Source organism: Plectropomus leopardus, chromosome 1 (assembly GCF_026936395.1).
Source record: "Plectropomus leopardus strain MGB_pleo_1.0 chromosome 1, ASM2693639v1, whole genome shotgun sequence".
Taxonomy (NCBI): Eukaryota; Metazoa; Chordata; class Actinopteri; order Perciformes; family Serranidae; genus Plectropomus; species Plectropomus leopardus.
This window is the reverse complement of record NC_142176.1, coordinates 1,001,929-1,021,109: the sequence shown is the minus strand read 5'-3', so window position 1 is coordinate 1,021,109 and position 19,181 is coordinate 1,001,929. Positions and strand designations below refer to the sequence as shown.

Genomic DNA, 19,181 nt, shown 5'->3' with positions numbered 1-19,181 from the left:
CAGGAAAATATATTTATAATTATTCTAATTATATATTTAAGATAATATTGCCAACAAAAACATACATGTAATTTTAAATTTTCTCCACTTTTGTGTTTTTTCTTTATTTTTTAGTTTTTGCTTATTTTTTGGTAATTTTCTTGTAACATTTTACTAATTTCTTCTTCTTTTATGTAAAACCCACACATTTGTGATTGTAAAAAGTGAAGACTTTTGTGATTCAGTTAAACCGGTGGACACGCTGTCTCTTCTCAAATTCACCTGATGTCTCTTTCTTCTCTGTGATTGGTCAGTTTGTTGGCGGGAGGCGGAGGGAACCGGCGTACCGCCAACGTGAAGGCGCACGGATTCGCCAACCTCTTCATCCTGGATAAGAAGGACCTGGCGGAGATCCTGGTGCACTACCCCGAGTCCCAGAAACTCCTCCGCAAGAAGGCCAAGTAAGACCCACACCTGTCCCCAAATCACCGTCTGTCTGTCCCCAAAACACTGTCCTCAAATCACTATCCATCTTTCCCCCAAAACACTGAAGACAAAAGACTTGATTTTTTTTTAGTTGCTGTTCATCGACTAATAAAACTGAGAATTTTACTGAAGTGACTTGGTTGAGGAAAAAAAGAAAAAATAGAAGGAAAAGAGAAGAAAGAAAGAAAGAAAGAAAGAAAGAAAGAAAGAAAGAAAGAAAAAGAAAAAAAAACAGACAGAAAGTCTTTGACTTTTGACAACAACACCTACAGGAAAAATACCTCTTCAATCGTCTTCATAAAAACAAACCAGAAAGAAAGACAGAAAAAGGCAGAAGGAAGAAATGAAAGACAAAAAGACAGTAAAAGGAAAGAAAGACAGAAGGAAGACAGAAAAAAGAAAAAGGCAGAGGAGGAAACCACCAATCAGAGCTGGAGGAGTGTGCCTTTAACCCTTTGAAACCTGGATCGTCCTCACTTTTCTTGAGCCACAGGTCGGCAATTTTTCTTGTAATTTTCAGTAAATCAAGTCAACCAGCCCAGGTTTTAAAGGGTTAATGACACATAATATAATAACAATAACAATAATAATAATAATAATAATAATAATAATAATAATAATAATAATAATAATAAACTTTGAAACAGTGAAATAAAATGCAACAACACAGTGGCCTGCTGCTCTGCTGTCCCTCTGTCTCCGTCCTCCTCCTGGTCGTCTGTCTCCGCTCTGACCTGTGTCCTCTGTCCTGGACGGGATTAGACTCGCTCTGTAATCTGCTCTCTCGGGTCGCTGTACCTGCAGACGGAGAGAGAACGGGGTCAGGTGCTCTCTGCCGGGCGTGCTGCTGTCAGTCGGGTCACGGTGCTGCAGCTGCCGGTGCGGGACGTTCACACGCTCAGATCTGCCATTTCTGCTTCAGCTGTTTCCTCCTGAGCCGCTCTGAGTGTTCCCGCTGTCTGTCCATCGTTTTGTCTCTGCAGGACGATGCTGACTAAGGACAAGAAGCCGGACGAGAAGGGCGCAGGAAAAGAGGCGGTGCAGGTCATCCCGCCTCGCCCCGACACCCCCGAGATGTTCAAGGCGGCGCTGAAGGTGACGGAGCAGGTGGGGATCGAGGGAGTCTTCACCAAACTGAAGAGGAGCCACCAACCGTCCGAGAGCGCCGCAGAGGTGAGACGAGTTCACTCAGTCACTCAGTCATGTCTCTGCTGATGGTCTCCTGCTGTCCTACTGACCGCCTGCAGAGGGCAGCAACACACAGAGCAACACAGAGAGCAGCAACACACAGAGAGCAGCAACACACAGAGCAACACAGAGAGCAGCAACACACAGAGCAACACAGAGAGCAGCAACACACAGAGCAACACAGAGAGCAGCAACACACAGAGAGCAGCAACACACAGAGCAACACAGAGAGCAGCAACACACAGAGAGCAGCAACACACAGAGCAACACAGAGAGCAGCAACACAGAGTGAAACACACAGAGCAACACAGAGAGCAGCAACACAGAGAGCAACACAGAGAGCAGCAACACACAGAGCAACACAGAGAGAAGCAACACACAGAGCAACACAGAGAGCAGCAACACAGAGAGCAGCAACACAGAGTGCAACACACAGAGCAACACAGAGAGCAGCAACACAGAGTGCAACACACAGAGCAACACAGAGAGCAGCAACACAGTGAAACACAGAGAGCAGCAACACAGAGAGCAACACAGAGAGCAGCAACACACAGAGCAACACAGAGAGCAGCAACACACAGAGAGCAGCAACACACAGAGCAACACAGACAGCAGCAACACACAGAGCAACACAGAGAGCAGCAACACACAGAGCAACACAGAGAGCAGCAACACACAGAGCAACACAGAGAGCAGCAACACACAGAGCAACACAGAGAGCAGCAACACAGAGAGCAGCAACACACAGAGCAACACAGAGAGCAGCAACACACAGAGCAACACAGAGAGCAACAGAGAGCAGCAACACAGAGAGCAGCAACACACAGAGCAACACAGAGAGCAGCAACACAGAGTGAAACACACAGAGCAACACAGAGAGCAGCAACACAGAGAGCAACACAGAGAGCAGCAACACACAGAGCAACACAGAGAGAAGCAACACAGAGAGCAACACAGAGAGCAGCAACACAGAGAGCAGCAACACAGAGTGCAACACACAGAGCAACACAGAGAGCAGCAACACAGAGTGCAACACACAGAGCAACACAGAGAGCAGCAACACAGTGAAACACAGAGAGCAGCAACACAGAGAGCAACACAGAGAGCAGCAACACACAGAGCAACACAGAGAGCAGCTTCAGCTGTTTGTCAGGATGCTCATTATGTTTTTTCTGTGTTCTGAAAGAAATCAAACCATATTTCTCAGATTTCTTGTTAGAGACGCTGAATGCAGCACAAGACAACTACTGACGGTCCAGGTGTTAAAGGGTTAAATGTTTACATTGTTTCTCAGCACAGTAATTAATAAAGGGTAAAGATGTTTTTTTAAACTAGTATGTCAGCAGAAAGATGCAGATGTGTGAAACTGGAGCTTTATGAACAGAGAAAAAGGGCCGCGGCTTAAACCTACAACTACAACTACCAGAATGCACTGCGCTGAGCCGCACCAATAAACACTGATGGCATAATGTAAACTAATTGAGAGAAAGGAAACGAAGGAAGGATATGAGGAAAAATATTGGAGAAAGAACAAAAGACAGAAGAAAGACAAAGAAAATGACAGAGTGAGGACAAAAGAAAGACCGATCCTCTCCTCTCCTCCCTCGCAGGTTCTTCCCTCCGTCTCTCCGGTCCCCCCTCCGTCTCCGATGCATCGCCGCTCTCCGGTCCCTCTGGCGGCGGTGCGGGACGACGAGGACGCCGTTTCGGAGACGGCCGACAGCTCGGTGGTCATCAGGATGACGCCGCGGCAGCAGGGGGAGGAGCTGCTGACGGTGGAGGTGGCGCCCGGGGAGGCGGAGGAGGAGAAGAAGAAAGAGTGAGGGGACGACCTCCCATGATGCCTTTCAGCGTCCTCCAGAGACGAGCTGCGGGTTTGAGGTGGACGCAGAGAGCGTTTCTTCTTCTCTGGTGGATTCTCTCTCCTGGTTTTTCGGAGTAAAAACTGTCGCTCAGACGTCAGCTCGTCTTTCTTCCTCTCCGGTGCTTCTCGTCAGAAAGAAGTCGGCTTTAACCCTTTGAAACCTGAGCAACTCCAGAAGAAATGAGCCCAAAAACGGCATGAAATGTGAAAAAGCTACAAGAAAATTTACTGAAAATGAAAATGATTTTAATTTTTGGAAGCACTTGCGTGTCATCTATTTTTTATAAAACACGTTGAGCTGCATTTCTTGTATAAAAGGTGCTATACAAATAAAGTTTATTATTATTATTTTAATTTGATAATTAGCACACAAAATAAAAAAAAAGAAATATAAAAAAGTGAAGAAATTCCCTGAAAAAAAAGCTAAAATAAATATTGAGTTTGCTATATAATGAGAATAAGTAATATAATTCATTTTCTGGACATTTTCCTTTTATTGTGTGTTAATTTTTTAGTAATTTACTCTCTCTGTTCAAGTTATTTTTTGTCACCTTTTACTTTTTTTGGGTGGGGTTCGATTTGCTGGAAGTTTCCACCTTTAAAAAAAAAAGGTCAAAGCGTTTTGCTCTGGTATCAAAAGTCTTCAATGCTTGTGAAAACTGACATCTGTCCAGGTTTCAAAGGGTTAACTCGTCTGTGATGGACTGAAAATCAGATATTTTAACCGTTTATTCAAAAGTTATCATGCAAAACATAGATTCGACCAGGAGATCTGATTTGAATATTGATATTTATGAATATTTGCTGTTTGAGATTCGGACTGATGTTTAAAAACTGAAAACTGAAAATCAGATTAGTGTGTAACTTTTTCTAAAGCTTGATTTTGAAAATCGCATTTTATGGGCAGAGTGAAACGAGTGTGTGTGATATTAAAACGGGCTCTAAGGGGTTAAATCTAAATGGATTGTTTTGTCGTTGATTTTGGGTGAAATGAACGTTCGTTAAATTCTAACGTTCGTTAGATTGCTGTCAGTCGAGGTTAACGCAGCTGCTCACAGAGCCAGCAGCTTCTGAAAATGTTGGTTTTGAAATCTTTTTGTGATCAAACAGAAAGCAAAATATTTTATTAGATGAAAAATGAATATTTTAGAAATGATTACATCATCTTTTTTCAATAAATTTTGACCTTTGAACTTTGACAGTTTCTGGAGTTAACTGTTATTGTTTGGATCACATCAGCTGTTACGGTGAGTCTCTGACATGCTGACATCCTAAAAAAAAACTACATCCGAGGCTCGGACAAAGGAGCTATGGAAATCTTATTTTTATTTTATTTTACATTATTTTAGTACTTTCTCATGATAATTTTCTCGCTTCTTTTTGTGCTTATTTTCAGGTAATTTTCTTGTAACGTTTTACAATTTTTTGCAGAATTTTGGGACCATTTGTTGTTAAGTTGCTCTTTGAAATCAATACAATTTCTCAGGTATTAAAGTGATAACAGATGAGGATGTAGATGTGTGAAGTTCATGTTGCTATGGTTACCGGTGTATTTCTGGTTTATATAAATCATCTGTTGGATCATGAACATTCAGCTCTGATCAAACTATGTCTCTGCTCAGCTGTGATCGATCAGTAACTCAAACACACAAACTGAACTCTGATGGCGTTCAATGATTTTACTCGTGGTTTCCAGGTCAGTGAGTCGGGTTCGTTATTTAACCCTTTGATACCAAAGCAAATTGGTTTCATTTCTTTGAAAAAAAAAAACAACAAGCAGCTTAAAACATATCGGCCCAAAATATAAAAACAAAAGTTAGAAGTTGCAAAAAAATTACATGTAAATAAATACAAAAATAAATAAATAAATAAAAATATTTTAAAAAGAAAATAATAAAAAAAAACAAGTAAAGGACCTCAAAAAAGTTTTAAAAAATGCAATATATATATGTTTTTTCATTTACATAATTTTAAATATATAATTAAGAGAATTATAAATATAGTTCTCATTTTCTCACATTTTATCTCTTTTTTAAAAATAATATCAAATAATCCCACCACAGTAATTTTAACGTAATATCTTTGTCACCTTTTACTGATTTGTTTTGCAGTTTGCCGAATTTTTCTTCACCAAGACGCTCATTATATTTTTCTGGGTTTTGAAGAGAAATCAAAACTTTTTTCTGGTTTCAGAAGTTTAAATTGCAGTGAAAGACATGAAAAAACTGATGCTGATCCAGGTGTTAAAGGGTTAACGGTCAGCCTGCAGAGTCAGAGGGATCGATGCAGCGGGACGGAGAGCTGACACATCTGAACATCTGAACACAGAACAAATGTAAAGTAAAAGCATGACTCTCTGAGTGGGTGTTCATTTTTTATTCATTAAAAATATAAAATAATAATAATAATAATAATAACTATTATTATCATTATTATTATTTCTACTCCACAAGGTCAGATGTCAATAATGCAAAAATAACTCTAAATTTTCACGTCCTGAAGCTGCTGGGATCAGTTCACGCCATGCGGCCTACACGTCCTCTCACGCTGCTGCAGGGCGCCGCCGACCTCTGCGACTGGGATGTGGAGCGCTGCAGGTCGTGTGACTCGGAGACTCGACGCCTTCCGTGTTTGGAAAAAGAGGAAAAGCGCGAGGAAGTAGAGGAAGCTCTCATTGTGTCGCTCTGAGGAGAGGAGAGATGGAGAAGAAAAGGCGGGAAAACAGAAACAATGCAAAGCTGGAAGCTGCTGCCGAACGCAGGAAGCTTCGTCATCGCCGCTGAGTCCTGACAGCAGCAGCAGCAGCAGCAGCAGAAGAAGAAGAAGAAGAAGGAGAAGGAGAAGAAGAAATGTGTCGCAGTAAATATCTGGAGCTCACAGGAAGCTGCAGGATGACGTTTTTCTGTAGTTCGACCGTGAACTGAGCGTCTCCCTGGTTCCCTCGTCAGGAAGCTGATGGGATTTTTCCATTTGATTTTGGATCGTTGCAGAAAATAATCTCTGTGGTGAACAAACATTAATGAAATTTACATGTTTTTTTCAGAAAGATAATCTTCACTAACGATACTGGCAGAATTTAGCACGATGAGCACGGCTGGATATCACTTCAAAAATAACGACTCCAGTGCACCAAAATGGAAACATGCTGTCTTTGCATTTTTTGGGGCTATAATAACAAAAATCAGTATTTTTGTTTTTTTCAACAGACCCCAAAGTTTCTAATATAGGCCTCCACCTACAAAAATAAAATTTAAAAAATCTAAATTACAAATCATTCACTGTTAAAATTCTTGTAATCTGTTATTATACCAACAAATATCAGCTCATCACCATAGAACCAGTAGTTTTACCAGCACTAATATTTCCATACGTGTACTCTAGGTATCTACCGTTACAGTATTTCATTTCATTAAAAAAAAGTCAACCTGATATCTTATTGTTACTAACTCGACTATAAGAGGCCAACTCAACAGTTTGTTTGAGCCAGTAAAAAAAATCCTACTCATGATTTTTTTTGGTCACTGGATACATAATGGACAACATTAAATGTCTCATTTAACCACACTGAATGATTATTAAAAGTGTACCTGTAAAATTACCCCAAAAACAGAAAATACAACAAAGCAAACAAACAAACAAGACAAAATGACCTTAAGAAAGGAAATAAACATTATTTCATAAAAATATGTATTTTTAAGCACTTTTTCCAGATCTTGTTTGCCATGTTTCTTTTTGTCCCTTTCTTTGACTTTTTTTTGGTTATTTACTAATTTTCAGGCAATTCTTGTACTTTTTATACATTTCTTGGGGTAATTTCTTCTTTCATTGCTCATTGCCTTTTTTCAATGTTTTGAAAAAAAAATCAAGTCGATTTTTTTCAAGTTTCAAATGTTTGATTAAATCAAACTTTATGATATATATATGAGTTTGGCATGAAGATCTTTATTTAGTTTCTGTGCACAAACGACCTTTCACTTTGTTCAGTTTTATTGAGCGTGTGTGTCGCTCTGGGTCTTGATGTGGTCTGCAGCCTGCAGACTCGGTCCCGCCCTCCTCTCTGTAAATCACTGGGTTTTTCCCCTCCTCGCTCATGCGCGCTCCGGTCTCCACATGTCCGACAGTCCGTGAAGGCAGCACGCGCAGCAGCAGTCTTGGAGCAGCAGAGAGACACACCGGGGGACACGCCGAGACAACAGCACCGGGAAACTGGACCTACCGACCCGCCACAGCCCGGTTCAAACCGCCAACACACACTGAGCGGTCCGTCCGGAGGAGCAGCGGGCATTCACCGCCACACAGCCGCCCACAGAGCGCCGGAGAGCGGGGACAAGCAGCGCGACGAGCCGCTGCGCGGGACCGGAGGTAGGAAAAGTTTGTCTTCAAACTTTGTCTTCTGCCGCTGCGCAGTCCAGCTGTGAGTGAGTGAGTGTGTGTGTCTGTGGACTCGGTGTCCTGCTGTCCCCGGTGGTGTCCCGGTGTGTGCTGGTGTGTCATGTCCCTGCTGTTGTTTAGCTGTTGTCCTCTAAAAGTGTCCAACAGTGCAGATCTGATTCACCGCTGCTGTTTGTCTCTTTTCATGAGACCGTCCAGCAGGTTCTACCGCCACACACACACACACACACACACACACACACACACACACACACACACACAGACACATACACACACACACACACACACACAGCTCTTTATTCTGGTTGACAAAAGAGAGATGGCCTCACCTGGTCAACACACACGCAGCAGCCTAAAATCACATTTACAAACGGTGAAAATAAGAAAAAACTATATATTTATAATTATATATAATTAGATATCAGATATATTTAACCCTTAGTGCTTTAATATCTCACAATTTTACCGCTCTGCACATAAAATGCACTAAAATTAGGCTATAAAAATATTTTACATTAATTTGATTTTCTGCTTTCATTGAGTTTTTTTTTTTTTTTTACCAATATCAGCCCAAATCACAAATATCAAATATTGGTTGTTTTCAAAATTTTAACCTTTTAAATGCAAAGTTTTTGTCATGATGCCACTATGTTTTTAGATGAAAAAAACAACACGAAAATGAATTATTTTCAATATACTAAATGCAAAGTATTTTCTTCTAAATGATCACAGTCTGGGATATGTCAGTGATCAGCAGCTATATTGATTGTGACAGGTCACCTAGTGGTATTAGCATGTATTTTGTATGTATGTATTTTAGCCAAATATGGTCAAAATGACCTCATCAGGTGGAAAATAGTCAAAATGACAAATTCAGAGTCAAAAGCCCAGAATGACACCCAGAAATAATACAAGTCCTGTTTTTCTGCTCTGATGGCTGTGGGATCAAAAATGTCAGTTTGAATGGGTTTCAATGGAGCATTTTTGGACCTGAACAGTCTGAATGTAACTATTTAGTTTCCACAGTGTATTTTAGACTTATTGTAGGAGCTGAGCTGCAAATTCACTGATTACACTCAAATACACAATCTGGACTACATTTAGGACACATGCATCAACACACACACAGTTATCACAACAGGAAGAAGAAGAGAGACTAAAATGAGACAAACAGTCTCTAAAGGGTTAAAGATATATCACATGTTCTCTATTAGTCTAATTTTAAGTTGATAATCGACCAGTCAGCACCGCTGCCAGAAACTTCATCAGACTAACAGATATTTTAATTATGGCCTTTTCTTTCATGGGTCAGTAACAGTAAATAATGTTCTTTAAATGTCCTGTTTCATCGAACCAGCAGACAAAACCCCCAAATATTCAGTTCATCATATAAAAATAAAGAAAAGCAGCAAATTCTCTCATTCAAGAGGCTGAATTTGACCAAAATGTAGAATTTTGCCATAAAGATAGTGAAGTTATTAATCACTTATTATGTCATGCTGATAAATGATTCATAACCACTTTTTTCAAATCAAATAATAGTTTAAAGTTTGTATAAAATGTCTGAAAACTCTGACAAATGACCAAACTGACTTTTTTTGTTTGACCAACAGTCGAAAATGACAAAATATTCAGTTTATGGAGATTATAAAGAAGCGTGAAATCACGTCGGCTGGTGAAACACAGTCAGCTGCACGGCGACCTTTAAACGCATTTATTAAATATCGCTTTGCACAAATCTGTGATGGAAATCTGCCTCATTTGTTCCCTATCTTGTTTTTCTTGCGTGGAGTTGTCGTCTCTTTTGTAGCTCAGAGCAGTTTTTCAGCCTCTTTTAGCTCCAGTTTTGTTTTTGCGGCTCACTTCCTGTCTCAGCGTCTCCAGCAGCTGTTTTCACTCGGCTCATGAAACGTTTTGGAGAAACTGGATTCTCGCAGGACGTCGAAACAAAAAACTGAGCTCAAAACACGTCGGTGAAAAAGCAGATGTAGTTGTGAGGAGTTTGAAACGTCTCGTTTCACCAAAACTCTGATTAAAAGTCTGATTAAAACTGGAGATGAAACTTTAAAGGATCCGTTAAAGAAGCTGCTGGACGTCCTCACTCTGCAGGATTTATGCTTCCTGTCCTCATGAGGACATTTGGGACGCAGACACACTCTCGCTGGTTTCCTGCAGAGTGTGTGTGTGTGTGTGTGTGTGTGTGTGTGTGTGTGCAGGGTGTGTCTGCACAGACTGACCGCTCCAGCAGAAGACGTTCTATAAATAAAGCTTCTGCAGGTTTTTGTTTTTATCGGCGAGACGTCGCAGCGCTTCCACCAGCTTCTCTGAGCTCAAAGCTTCAGCAGCGTCTCGCCTGATTATCTGAAGTTTCTCAACATTTTTAACATATTTAGTTGTTTTAAGTCAAAAATCTTTTAAAATCTTATTTATTTTGAACATGTAAAAAAAGAAAAAAAATGAAATGATCACACAAACTGGCAGACGGATAAAAAGACCATCAACAAAAGAAATGATCAGCACATGATGACTTTATTACATATTCAAAGAAAAGTGAGAAGAAACTGGTTTAATTCCACCTTTTCTCCAAAAGCCACTGAATTTTAATCAACCAGCTTCCTAATTAATTTAAACATTTACTCTAATTATGAAACATAGATGCATATCCCACACACCCGGAAATCAAACACCTGCGATTCTTCATTATTCACAGAAAAAAGAGGAAGATAAACCAGGAAAAAAAGAATATTCAGTAACCAAATAACACACTGGTTATGTTGGTTATGTTGGTGATATATTGGTTTTATATGTCGTCAATCAAAGTGTGTGACACTTTCAACTAAACAACATCACACAAGAGGCGGAGCTTTGACTGAGTGTGATTCTGCGATTATCCAAATATTACCGACGAAATAAAAATATATCATCAAAATTCATTCATGTTTTGAAGCAAAAGGCTTTTTGAGGCCGTTATCTCAGTTTCCATGGAAACACACGGAGTCTGACTAATTCCTGGAAACATTCTGACGTCAGTGGACTCCTGTATGAAATGAAACATATAGTTTCTAACTCCAGTAGGCCGGACCTCAGGAACGACCTGCAGACACGTTTTCTAGTCCCTGTCGAGTCTGACTCGTGCTGCTGCTTTCTAGAGATCGTGAGGTTTCCCAAACTTATTACGACTCCAATATCTGCTGAAAAATATCATTTTCCACACAGATTTAGTGACTACATCAACAAACTGTAGCTGTATTTTTATGCTGATGGAGGACAAACATTTCCAAAAACTCAAGAGCAAGGTCAAGTCCAAAAGTCCAAATTCAAGAAAAAAAAGATCATTTCCAAAATTCCCGTCGTTATTTAACCAAATGTTCAGCTTCATTCTGCATCTTGATGCCGTTCAGCCTTTCAAAAACAACTTCATCACTGCGGTCCCGATCACTTAGCCTACATTTCCCATCATGCCTCGATGTGGACTAGTTTTTAGTTTGCAGTGAAGTTTGCTGTTTTCTGTCCGTTTCCGTCTGTTTATGGTGAGTCTGTGTTAAAAACACGTGTTTATGTTGGTTTTTGTGGTCTTGGTGTTGATGGTTTACACGATCGGTGAGTCGGTTTTACTTTTTATTCGCTCAGCTGTAGTTTCTCCTCTGAAACTCACGTTTTTTGATGCAGAGATATCGATGTTTGTAGATCCTGTTCTAAACTGCTCCTCGTCTCCCGCCTGACACGGTACGACAGTCGTGGGATTTCTGTCAGAGCGTGACGAAGAAGTGGCGGAGTGATATTTTCGGTGATGAGGACGGCGTGCTCTCATTGGATTCTTAATGTCTTGTTGACCAATCAGATTGCTCGGTCAGAACTACCTGATTTCCTGGATTTTAGGATGTTTTTTAGGATTTGAGGACATTTTAAGGATTTGAGGACGTTCCTAGGATTTCAGGACATTAGGGTCTTGGTTAGGACCTGGACGTCTCTCACCGTCCCCCCTCAAATCTGTGGAACTGGTCCTGGTCTGAAAGCATGAGTTTATAAATAATTGTTCTCGTTCATGTTAGTGGCCGCCATCTTTGAGTCCGTATCCAGTTCTTCAGAGACATCCATGGCTCCTCCGCTGCAGATTTAATGTGATGAAACTTTTGTGGGAACAAAATCAGATTAAAGTCTGACAGAACGAACTCGTGTAATGAGAAACGTGACGGCGGTCAGCAGGCGAGCGGCTCGTCCTTGCCGTTCTGCGGGCAGCGTGACGTTTCTTTGATAAGCCGTCGTTGTTGCTGTTGTTTTTTAACCCTCACATGAAACATGTGATGTGTTCACTGGTATGTGATTACTGTGGGACTCTCTGCCGTCCAGCGGTGGTAAAAACACGCACGGCAGCAGAGCGCCGCCTCATTAAAGATTAACTCTGTGTTTGCTGCGTGCTGAGTTCAGGGTCAGAGTTAATATTTGTGCTAATAAATCTGCAGGTGGAGCCGATGTTTGTGTCTGCGTGTTTCCAGCGAGGAGCAGAGTGAATGTGCAGCACGAGGTTCAGGCCGATCTGCGGAAACGTGATTTTCTGCTTCATAATCACATCAGAGGTCCTCAGAGTTTGTGGGAAAAAGTGCAGCGTGAAGGATCCACAGCAAACCTGACGGAGAGTTTGTCTGAACCAAACAACGTTATCTTGTAGTTTCTGAGACTTGAATCATAAAGTTTTTGGTTTGGTTGTGCAGCTTGTTAGTCTGGCAGCATGAAGAGGCAGTGACTTCAGAGGTTAAGAAAAACGTAAGCAGTATTTTGGGAATGTGGATAAAACACAGCTGTGACATGACTGATATTTAGTTTGACTTTCCCACTTAAAAAGATGAAAAAGCTCCAGTAAGCATCTGAAACAGATCTATTCTCTGTCCCTCACTGAGAAATTTACCGAAATTTACTTTCCTGCAGCCGCGTCCGCACGAGCTGAGCGGTGAGCGACCGGTGTGCATCATGATGGTGAGGGTTAACGTCTGAAAGGATGAATCTGTACACGTTTAATGCTCAGTCAGACTCAGACGAGGAGTCTGTGGGTCAGAAAATCAGCAACTGGAAGACGAATCACAACCAGAAAGTGTCGTTTTTTTACTTGATGCACAAACATCGTCCCCTTCAGTAGAGGAATCTAAACGAGTTTCCATCACAGATTTGTGCAAAACTTCATTAATTTTCAGTGAATGTGTATAAAACAACGTGGAGCTGTCATCCCAGTAACCATGGCGATGGATGTTCAAAACATCAGCAGCTTTATTTCTATTGCAGCCACCGAACTAGCCGTCACAGAGAGAGGTTGTTGTTGTTCAGGTTGTTGTTGTTGTTCAGGTTGATGTTGTTCAGGTTGTTGTTGTTGTTCAGGTTGTTGTTGTTGTTCAGGTTGTTGTTGTTGTTCAGGTTGTTGTTGTTGTTCAGGTTGATGTTGTTCAGGTTGTTGTTGTTGTTCAGGTTGTTGTTCAGGTTGTTGTTGTTGTTCAGGTTGTTGTTGTTGTTCAGGTTTATGTTGTTCAGGTTGTTGTTGTTGTTCAGGTTGTTGTTCAGGTTGTTGTTCGGGTTGATGTTGTTCAGGTTGATGTTGTTCAGGTTGTTGTTGTTGTTCAGGTTGATGTTGTTCAGGTTGTTGTTGTTGTTCAGGTTGTTGATATTGTTCAGGTTGTTGTTGTTGTTAAGGTTTTTGTTGTTCAGGTTGTTGTTGTTGTTATTAACTCTGACCCTGGTTGTTGTTCAGGTTGTTGTTGTTGTTGTTCAGGTTGTTGTTGTTGTTCAGGTTGTTGTTGTTGTTAAGGTTGTTGTTGTTCAGGGTGTTGTTGTTGTTATTAACTCTGACCCTGGTTGTTGTTCAGGTTGTTGTTGTTGTTGTTCAGGTTGTTGTTGTTGTTCAGGTTGTTGTTGTTGTTCAGGTTGATGTTGTTCAGGTTGTTGTTGTTGTTCAGGTTGTTGTTGTTTAGGTTGTTGTTCAGGTTGATGTTGTTCAGGTTGTTGTTGTTGTTCAGGTTGATGTTGTTCAGGTTGTTGTTGTTGTTCAGGTTGTTGATGTTGTTCAGGTTGTTGTTGTTGTTGTTGTTCAGGTTGATGTTGTTCAGGTTGTTGTTGTTGTTCAGGTTGTTGTTGTTGTTCAGGTTGTTGATGTTGTTCAGGTTGTTGTTGTTGCTCAGGTTGTTGTTCAGGTTGATGTTGTTCAGGTTGTTGATGTTGTTCAGGTTGTTGTTGTTGTTCAGGTTGTTGTTGTTGTTCAGGTTGTTGTTGTTCAGGGTTAGGGTTAGGGTACAGGACTGGGTTCAGGGTTTAGGCGAACATTTTTCTTTTCCACTCTTCATTTACAGTCCACGGTGTTCAGCTCAGAAAGAAACCTCACAGGACGTGGATCAGGTGCTAAAGGGGACGCCGGCAGCTGGGCTCAGGGTGGAATTTGGTTTTTACAGCTTGACTAACAGGACTGAGACTTTTGACATCTGGGGGTGCAGAGGTGCTCTGTTCTGTTCAGGAGAACTCATTAGAGGTCAACTTTTCATGTCTTTTGATGTCTTTTGGCTCACTGTGTCTTTGCTGGACTTCGAGCTGTGGTTTTTAATCTCCGTCTGGTTTATAACTTTTCTGACTGAGAGCAGGAGGCACCTTCAAAATAAAGGTCCTTTAAAATCAAATCTCTCTGTCTCTCTGTCTCTCTGTCTCTCTCTGTCTCTGTCTCTGCCTCTCTCTGTCTCTGTCTCTGTCTGTCTCCCTGTCATGCAGCCTGTCCTTTTGAATAAAAGCAAAAAGCCAAAAAAATGATCTTTTTAACAAAAAAAAGTGTACATGCAGACGAAAGCCTAAAATATGGTGCACAGTCATGTATAAAAACGTCGTCCAGACTCGTCCGTCCAAACGCCTGAACGTCGACGATCCTGCGGATCAGAGAGTCTTTCTGTGTGAGTCGAGACAGCAGAGTCACAGCAGGTCTTTAACGTTTACGCGTGAAGCTTTCACAGCTGAACACGGTTTGTTTATTTCGTTATTTTTTGTGGCGATCTTTGACCGCCGATATGATCAGAAGTGATGAGTGATGCTGTGAGAGCTGCTGGTGTTTCCACATTTTAATAACTGACACGGTCAAAAATACAGATGTGGAGGACGTATGCAGAATAACCAGAGGAGGCAGAGAGTGTGTGTGTGCGTGTGTGTGTGTGCGTGTGTGTGTGTGCGTGTGTGTGTGTGTGTGTGTGCGTGTGTGCGTGCGTGTGTGCGTGCGTGTGTGTGTGTGTGTGCGTGGGTGCGTGCGTGTGTGTGCTTGCGTGTGTGCGTGCGTGCGTGTGTGTGTGCATGTGTGTGTGTGCGTGTGTGCGCGTGCTTTGATGATCACTATAAGAGGACGTGATTGAACACTGCTGACGCTCAGTTTTGCAGCTGTTTGAGATGAAGAGTCAAAGATCAATAAAGTTTTCACAGTTCATCCTGAATGATGAATCACATTTTTATCACAGTTTATTCATCAGATGTTACGAGACAAAGAAAAGATTAGCCTGTAGTGTCTCTCTGAGAGGACGTGTGTCTCGGACAGTGGAGAGGACGCGGTTGTATTGTGACAGCTGTGTGTGTGTGTGAACAGCACAGATCGCACTGAATCACTTTAAAACCACTTTAATGTGAGTTTCTGAACCAGATGCAGATGTGGATTTTCAGATGTGACTTCAAACATGTGACTTTAAATCTCTCCATCAGCGTCCTTTTAGCAAACAAACTCTGTCCGTCCGTCCGTCCGCGTTCGTGTCTCTCCTGGATTGTTGTCCAGTCGGACTGAAAGGTCTCGTGCGCGCTGCCCGCTGTGATCAGCTGAGACTGAAGAAGCTCTCTGGCTCGTTCACACTCTTCCTGTGCACATTTTGTATAAAAATACTTCATAACTAACGTTGACGTGCTTCTTCTTCTGTGGTGGAGTCACCAGATTAAACGCTCACATCAGTGGTAACGACGTACACGAGGTACACGGCGTCATGGCGTCATGGCGTCATGGTGTCATGGCGTCATGGTGTACACAGCGTCACGGCGTACAGCGTGTGAGGGTGTTCCTCTGTGGGCCACATCAGTGCTGATGTTTGAGTCTGAACCAAGTGGAGCAAAGACAGATCCAACACGTCTGTGATGACTCTGCCGCCTGTGTGTGTGTGTGTGTGTTAGTGTGTGTTAGTGTGTGTGTGTGTGTTAGTGTGTTTGTGTGTGTTATTATGTGTGTGTGTGTGTGTGTGTTATTATGTGTGTGTGTGTGTTATTATGTGTGTGTGTGTGTGTGTGTGTGTGTGTGTGTGTGTGTGTGTGTGTGTGTGTGTGTGTGTGTGTGTGTGTTATTGTGTGTGTGTGTGTGTGTGTGTGTGTGTGTGTGTGTGTGTGTGTGTGTGTGTGTGTGTGTGTGTGTGTGTGTGTGTGTGTGTGTGTGTGTGTGTGTTATTATATGTGTGTGTATGTGTTATTATATGTGTGTGTGTGTGTTATTATATGTGTGTGTGTGTGTGTGTGTGTGTGTGTGTGTGTGTGTGTGTTTGTGTGTGTGTGTGTTATTATGTGTGTGTGTGTTATTGTGTGTGTGTGTGTGTGTTATTGTGTGTGTGTGTGTGTGTGTGTGTGTGTGTGTGTGTGTGTGTGTGTGTGTTATTGTGTGTGTGTGTGTTATTGTGTGTGTGTGTGTGTTTGTTAGTGTGTGTGTGTGTGTGTGTGTGTGTGTGTGTGTGTGTGTTGTTGTGTGTGTGTGTGTGTGTGTGTGTGTGTGTGTGTGTGTGTGTGTGTGTTTTTGTGTGTGTGTGTGTTATTATGTGTGTGTGTTTGTGTGTGTGTATGTTATTATGTGTGTGTGTGTGTGTGTGTTATTGTGTGTGTGTGTGTGTGTGTGTGTGTGTGTGTGTGTGTGTGTGTGTGTGTGTGTGTGTGTGTGTGTGTGTGTGTGTGTGTGTGTGTGTGTGTGTGTTTTTGTGTGTGTGTGTGTGTGTGTGTGTGTGTGTGTGTGTGTGTGTGTGTGTGTGTGTGTGTGTGTGTGTGTGTGTGTGTGTGTGTGTGTTATTGTGTGTGTGTGTGTGTGTGTGTGTGTGTGTGTGTGTGTGTGTGTGTGTGTGTGTGTGTGTGTGTGTGTGTGTGTGTGTGTTATTGTGTGTGTGTGTGTGTGTGTGTGTGTGTGTGTGTGTGTGTGTGTGTGTGTGTGTGTGTGTGTTAGAGTGTGTGTGTGTTATTGTGTGTGTGTGTGTGTGTGTGTGGCGGCTGTTAAAGGCTGCAGCGGTGTGTCGGCGGCTGGGCGGAGTCTCTGTTGCTGTATTTACTGTAGATGAGCTGAAATGTTTGATTGGCGGTGAAGAGACAGGAAGTCAAAGCCGGATGTTTGAAAACACAGACGAGGTTTTCATGATGATGACATCACCAGAGTTTAACCCTCCGAGGGTAAAAGCCGACACTTGATGAAGCTGACGCCGACTTTATACCCACTGAAGTTCCACTGAGTCGACAGAAGCTGCTGGTTTCTGTGTCTGACCGAGAATGTTTCCAGTCCCAGTTTAGAGGAAATCTGGTCCCAGTTTAGAGGAGCTCTGGTCCCAGTTTAGAGGAGATCTGGTCCCAGTTTAGAGGAGCTCTGGTCCCAGTTTAGAGGAGATCTGGTCCCAGTTTAGAGGAGCTCTGGTCCCAGTTTAGAGGAGCTCTGGTTCTGGAGAAAATATTTTTTAATATTTTTTTAGAAAAAACAATGTAATACTATGAGAATAAACTAATATAATATAGCGTGATAACTGTCGAAGTTCACAGACTAAACAACTGTATTTAGTAAGTCACGTTTCCCCCGACATGAGCAACATGCTAACATTATTAGCATAAGCCTATGGCAATTTACATTGCATAAACTAGCTCAGTAGCTAGCACACTTTTCCTCGACTCATAACTCAACTCGGCTGCTCGCCATCCTCTGCCTGACGCTGACACAGAATTTCAAAATAAAGGCACATCTGAAAGAGGATGGTATGGATCGATGTTTTCACTTTGCATCGATGATGTTTGATTGCTGCTCATTTAACGGATTTATTGATGCAGACTGATGGATCGTTGCACCCCTACTGAGGTGTTTACATGACGGAGGAAATCCACTTCCTGTCGAGTCATTTGGGAATTTCCAGAAATTCACTTTCAGCTGGATGAACATGTTTACAGGATTTTAAAAGTCCAGTTTTAGTCGCTGTGAAACAATAATTAGACTTTTTCTAACATCAGACTTAGACTTAGACTTAGACTTAGACACGTTTATTTATCCCACTTGTGGGAAATGAACTTGTCACAGCAGCCGTGTGTACAGAAAAAAATATATGAAAATAAAAATATCAATATATACAAAATATAAAATATAAAATATACAATAGTGCAAAAATAGGCATGTATCAAGGAAAACAAAAAATTGACAGGTTGTAAATACAAAAGTCAGAGATGCAACTTTTGATTGTGGTGAGTCCAGGTTATTGCTGCTCAGGCTGGTGTTGTATAGCCTGATGGCCGATGGAGGGAAGGACCTGCGGTGGCGCTCCTGCCTGCAGCGTGGGTACCGCAGTCTGCTGCTGAAGGAGCTGCTCAGGTCTCCATCAGACTCATGGAGGGGCTGAGAGGGGTTGTCCATGATGGATGTCAGCTTGGCCAACATCCTCCTCTCACCCACCTCCTTGATGGAGTCCAGGGGACAGTCCGAGACTGAGCCGGCCCTCCTGACCAGCATGTAAACAGACTGAGTTTACTGCGTTGTTTTGTGCAGGACGCCGTCTCTCTCGTCTTTGATCGCTCTGATTAATATTTATTATCTGCTTTGAAACAATTTTTTAAACAGAAAATGTGAGTGTAAATCCACATGATATTAGTTTGACTGCAGATTTGGAAAAACACCAGATTACATCATAACAGTAATTTGTATTTATTTATTTTTAATTTTTTTGCACACAAGATTAGTTAAAAACATCCGATAATAACAAACATATGAGGAACATAAACCCGAAGCGGCTTATCGTTAAAACCTCCCTCCGGAGTTTACAGCCTATTCAAATACTAACCGAAATTTTCTCCTTAACATGAAAACAAAGACGTAGTCTTAGTAAATATAAACGGAGACAGATCTTCGGGTGAAGTCAAATTTCTATACTTTTCTGTGTGTTTTGTGTTTCTGATGAAATCTGTCGGTGAGTTTGATGTTGGACTCGGTTTGTGAACTCGACTTTCTCGTCAGACGCGACTCTGACAGCCTGCAGGGAGGGTGTGGTGCTTTAAATGTAACGTC

General features: G+C 41.8%; 2 protein-coding genes across 2 annotated transcripts in view; both read left to right on the top strand.

The window, feature by feature from the left end:
* The window catches only part of cngb1a (cyclic nucleotide gated channel subunit beta 1a), a 35,162-nt gene extending 30,446 nt beyond the window's left edge, over positions 1-4,716 (top strand). The window contains exons 38-40 of the mRNA XM_088075237.1: positions 294-440; positions 1,449-1,638; positions 3,264-4,716. Coding sequence (XP_087931363.1) covers positions 294-440; positions 1,449-1,638; positions 3,264-3,476 — 550 coding nt within the window. The 3' untranslated portion in view covers positions 3,477-4,716. The remainder of the gene's footprint in view (positions 1-293; positions 441-1,448; positions 1,639-3,263) is intronic.
* Positions 4,717-7,623: 2,907 nt separating this feature from the next.
* kifc3 (kinesin family member C3) overlaps positions 7,624-19,181 on the top strand; it is a 67,307-nt gene continuing 55,749 nt past the window's right edge. The window contains exon 1 of the mRNA XM_088075546.1: positions 7,624-7,879. The gene's annotated coding sequence lies outside the window, so the exon portion shown is untranslated. The remainder of the gene's footprint in view (positions 7,880-19,181) is intronic.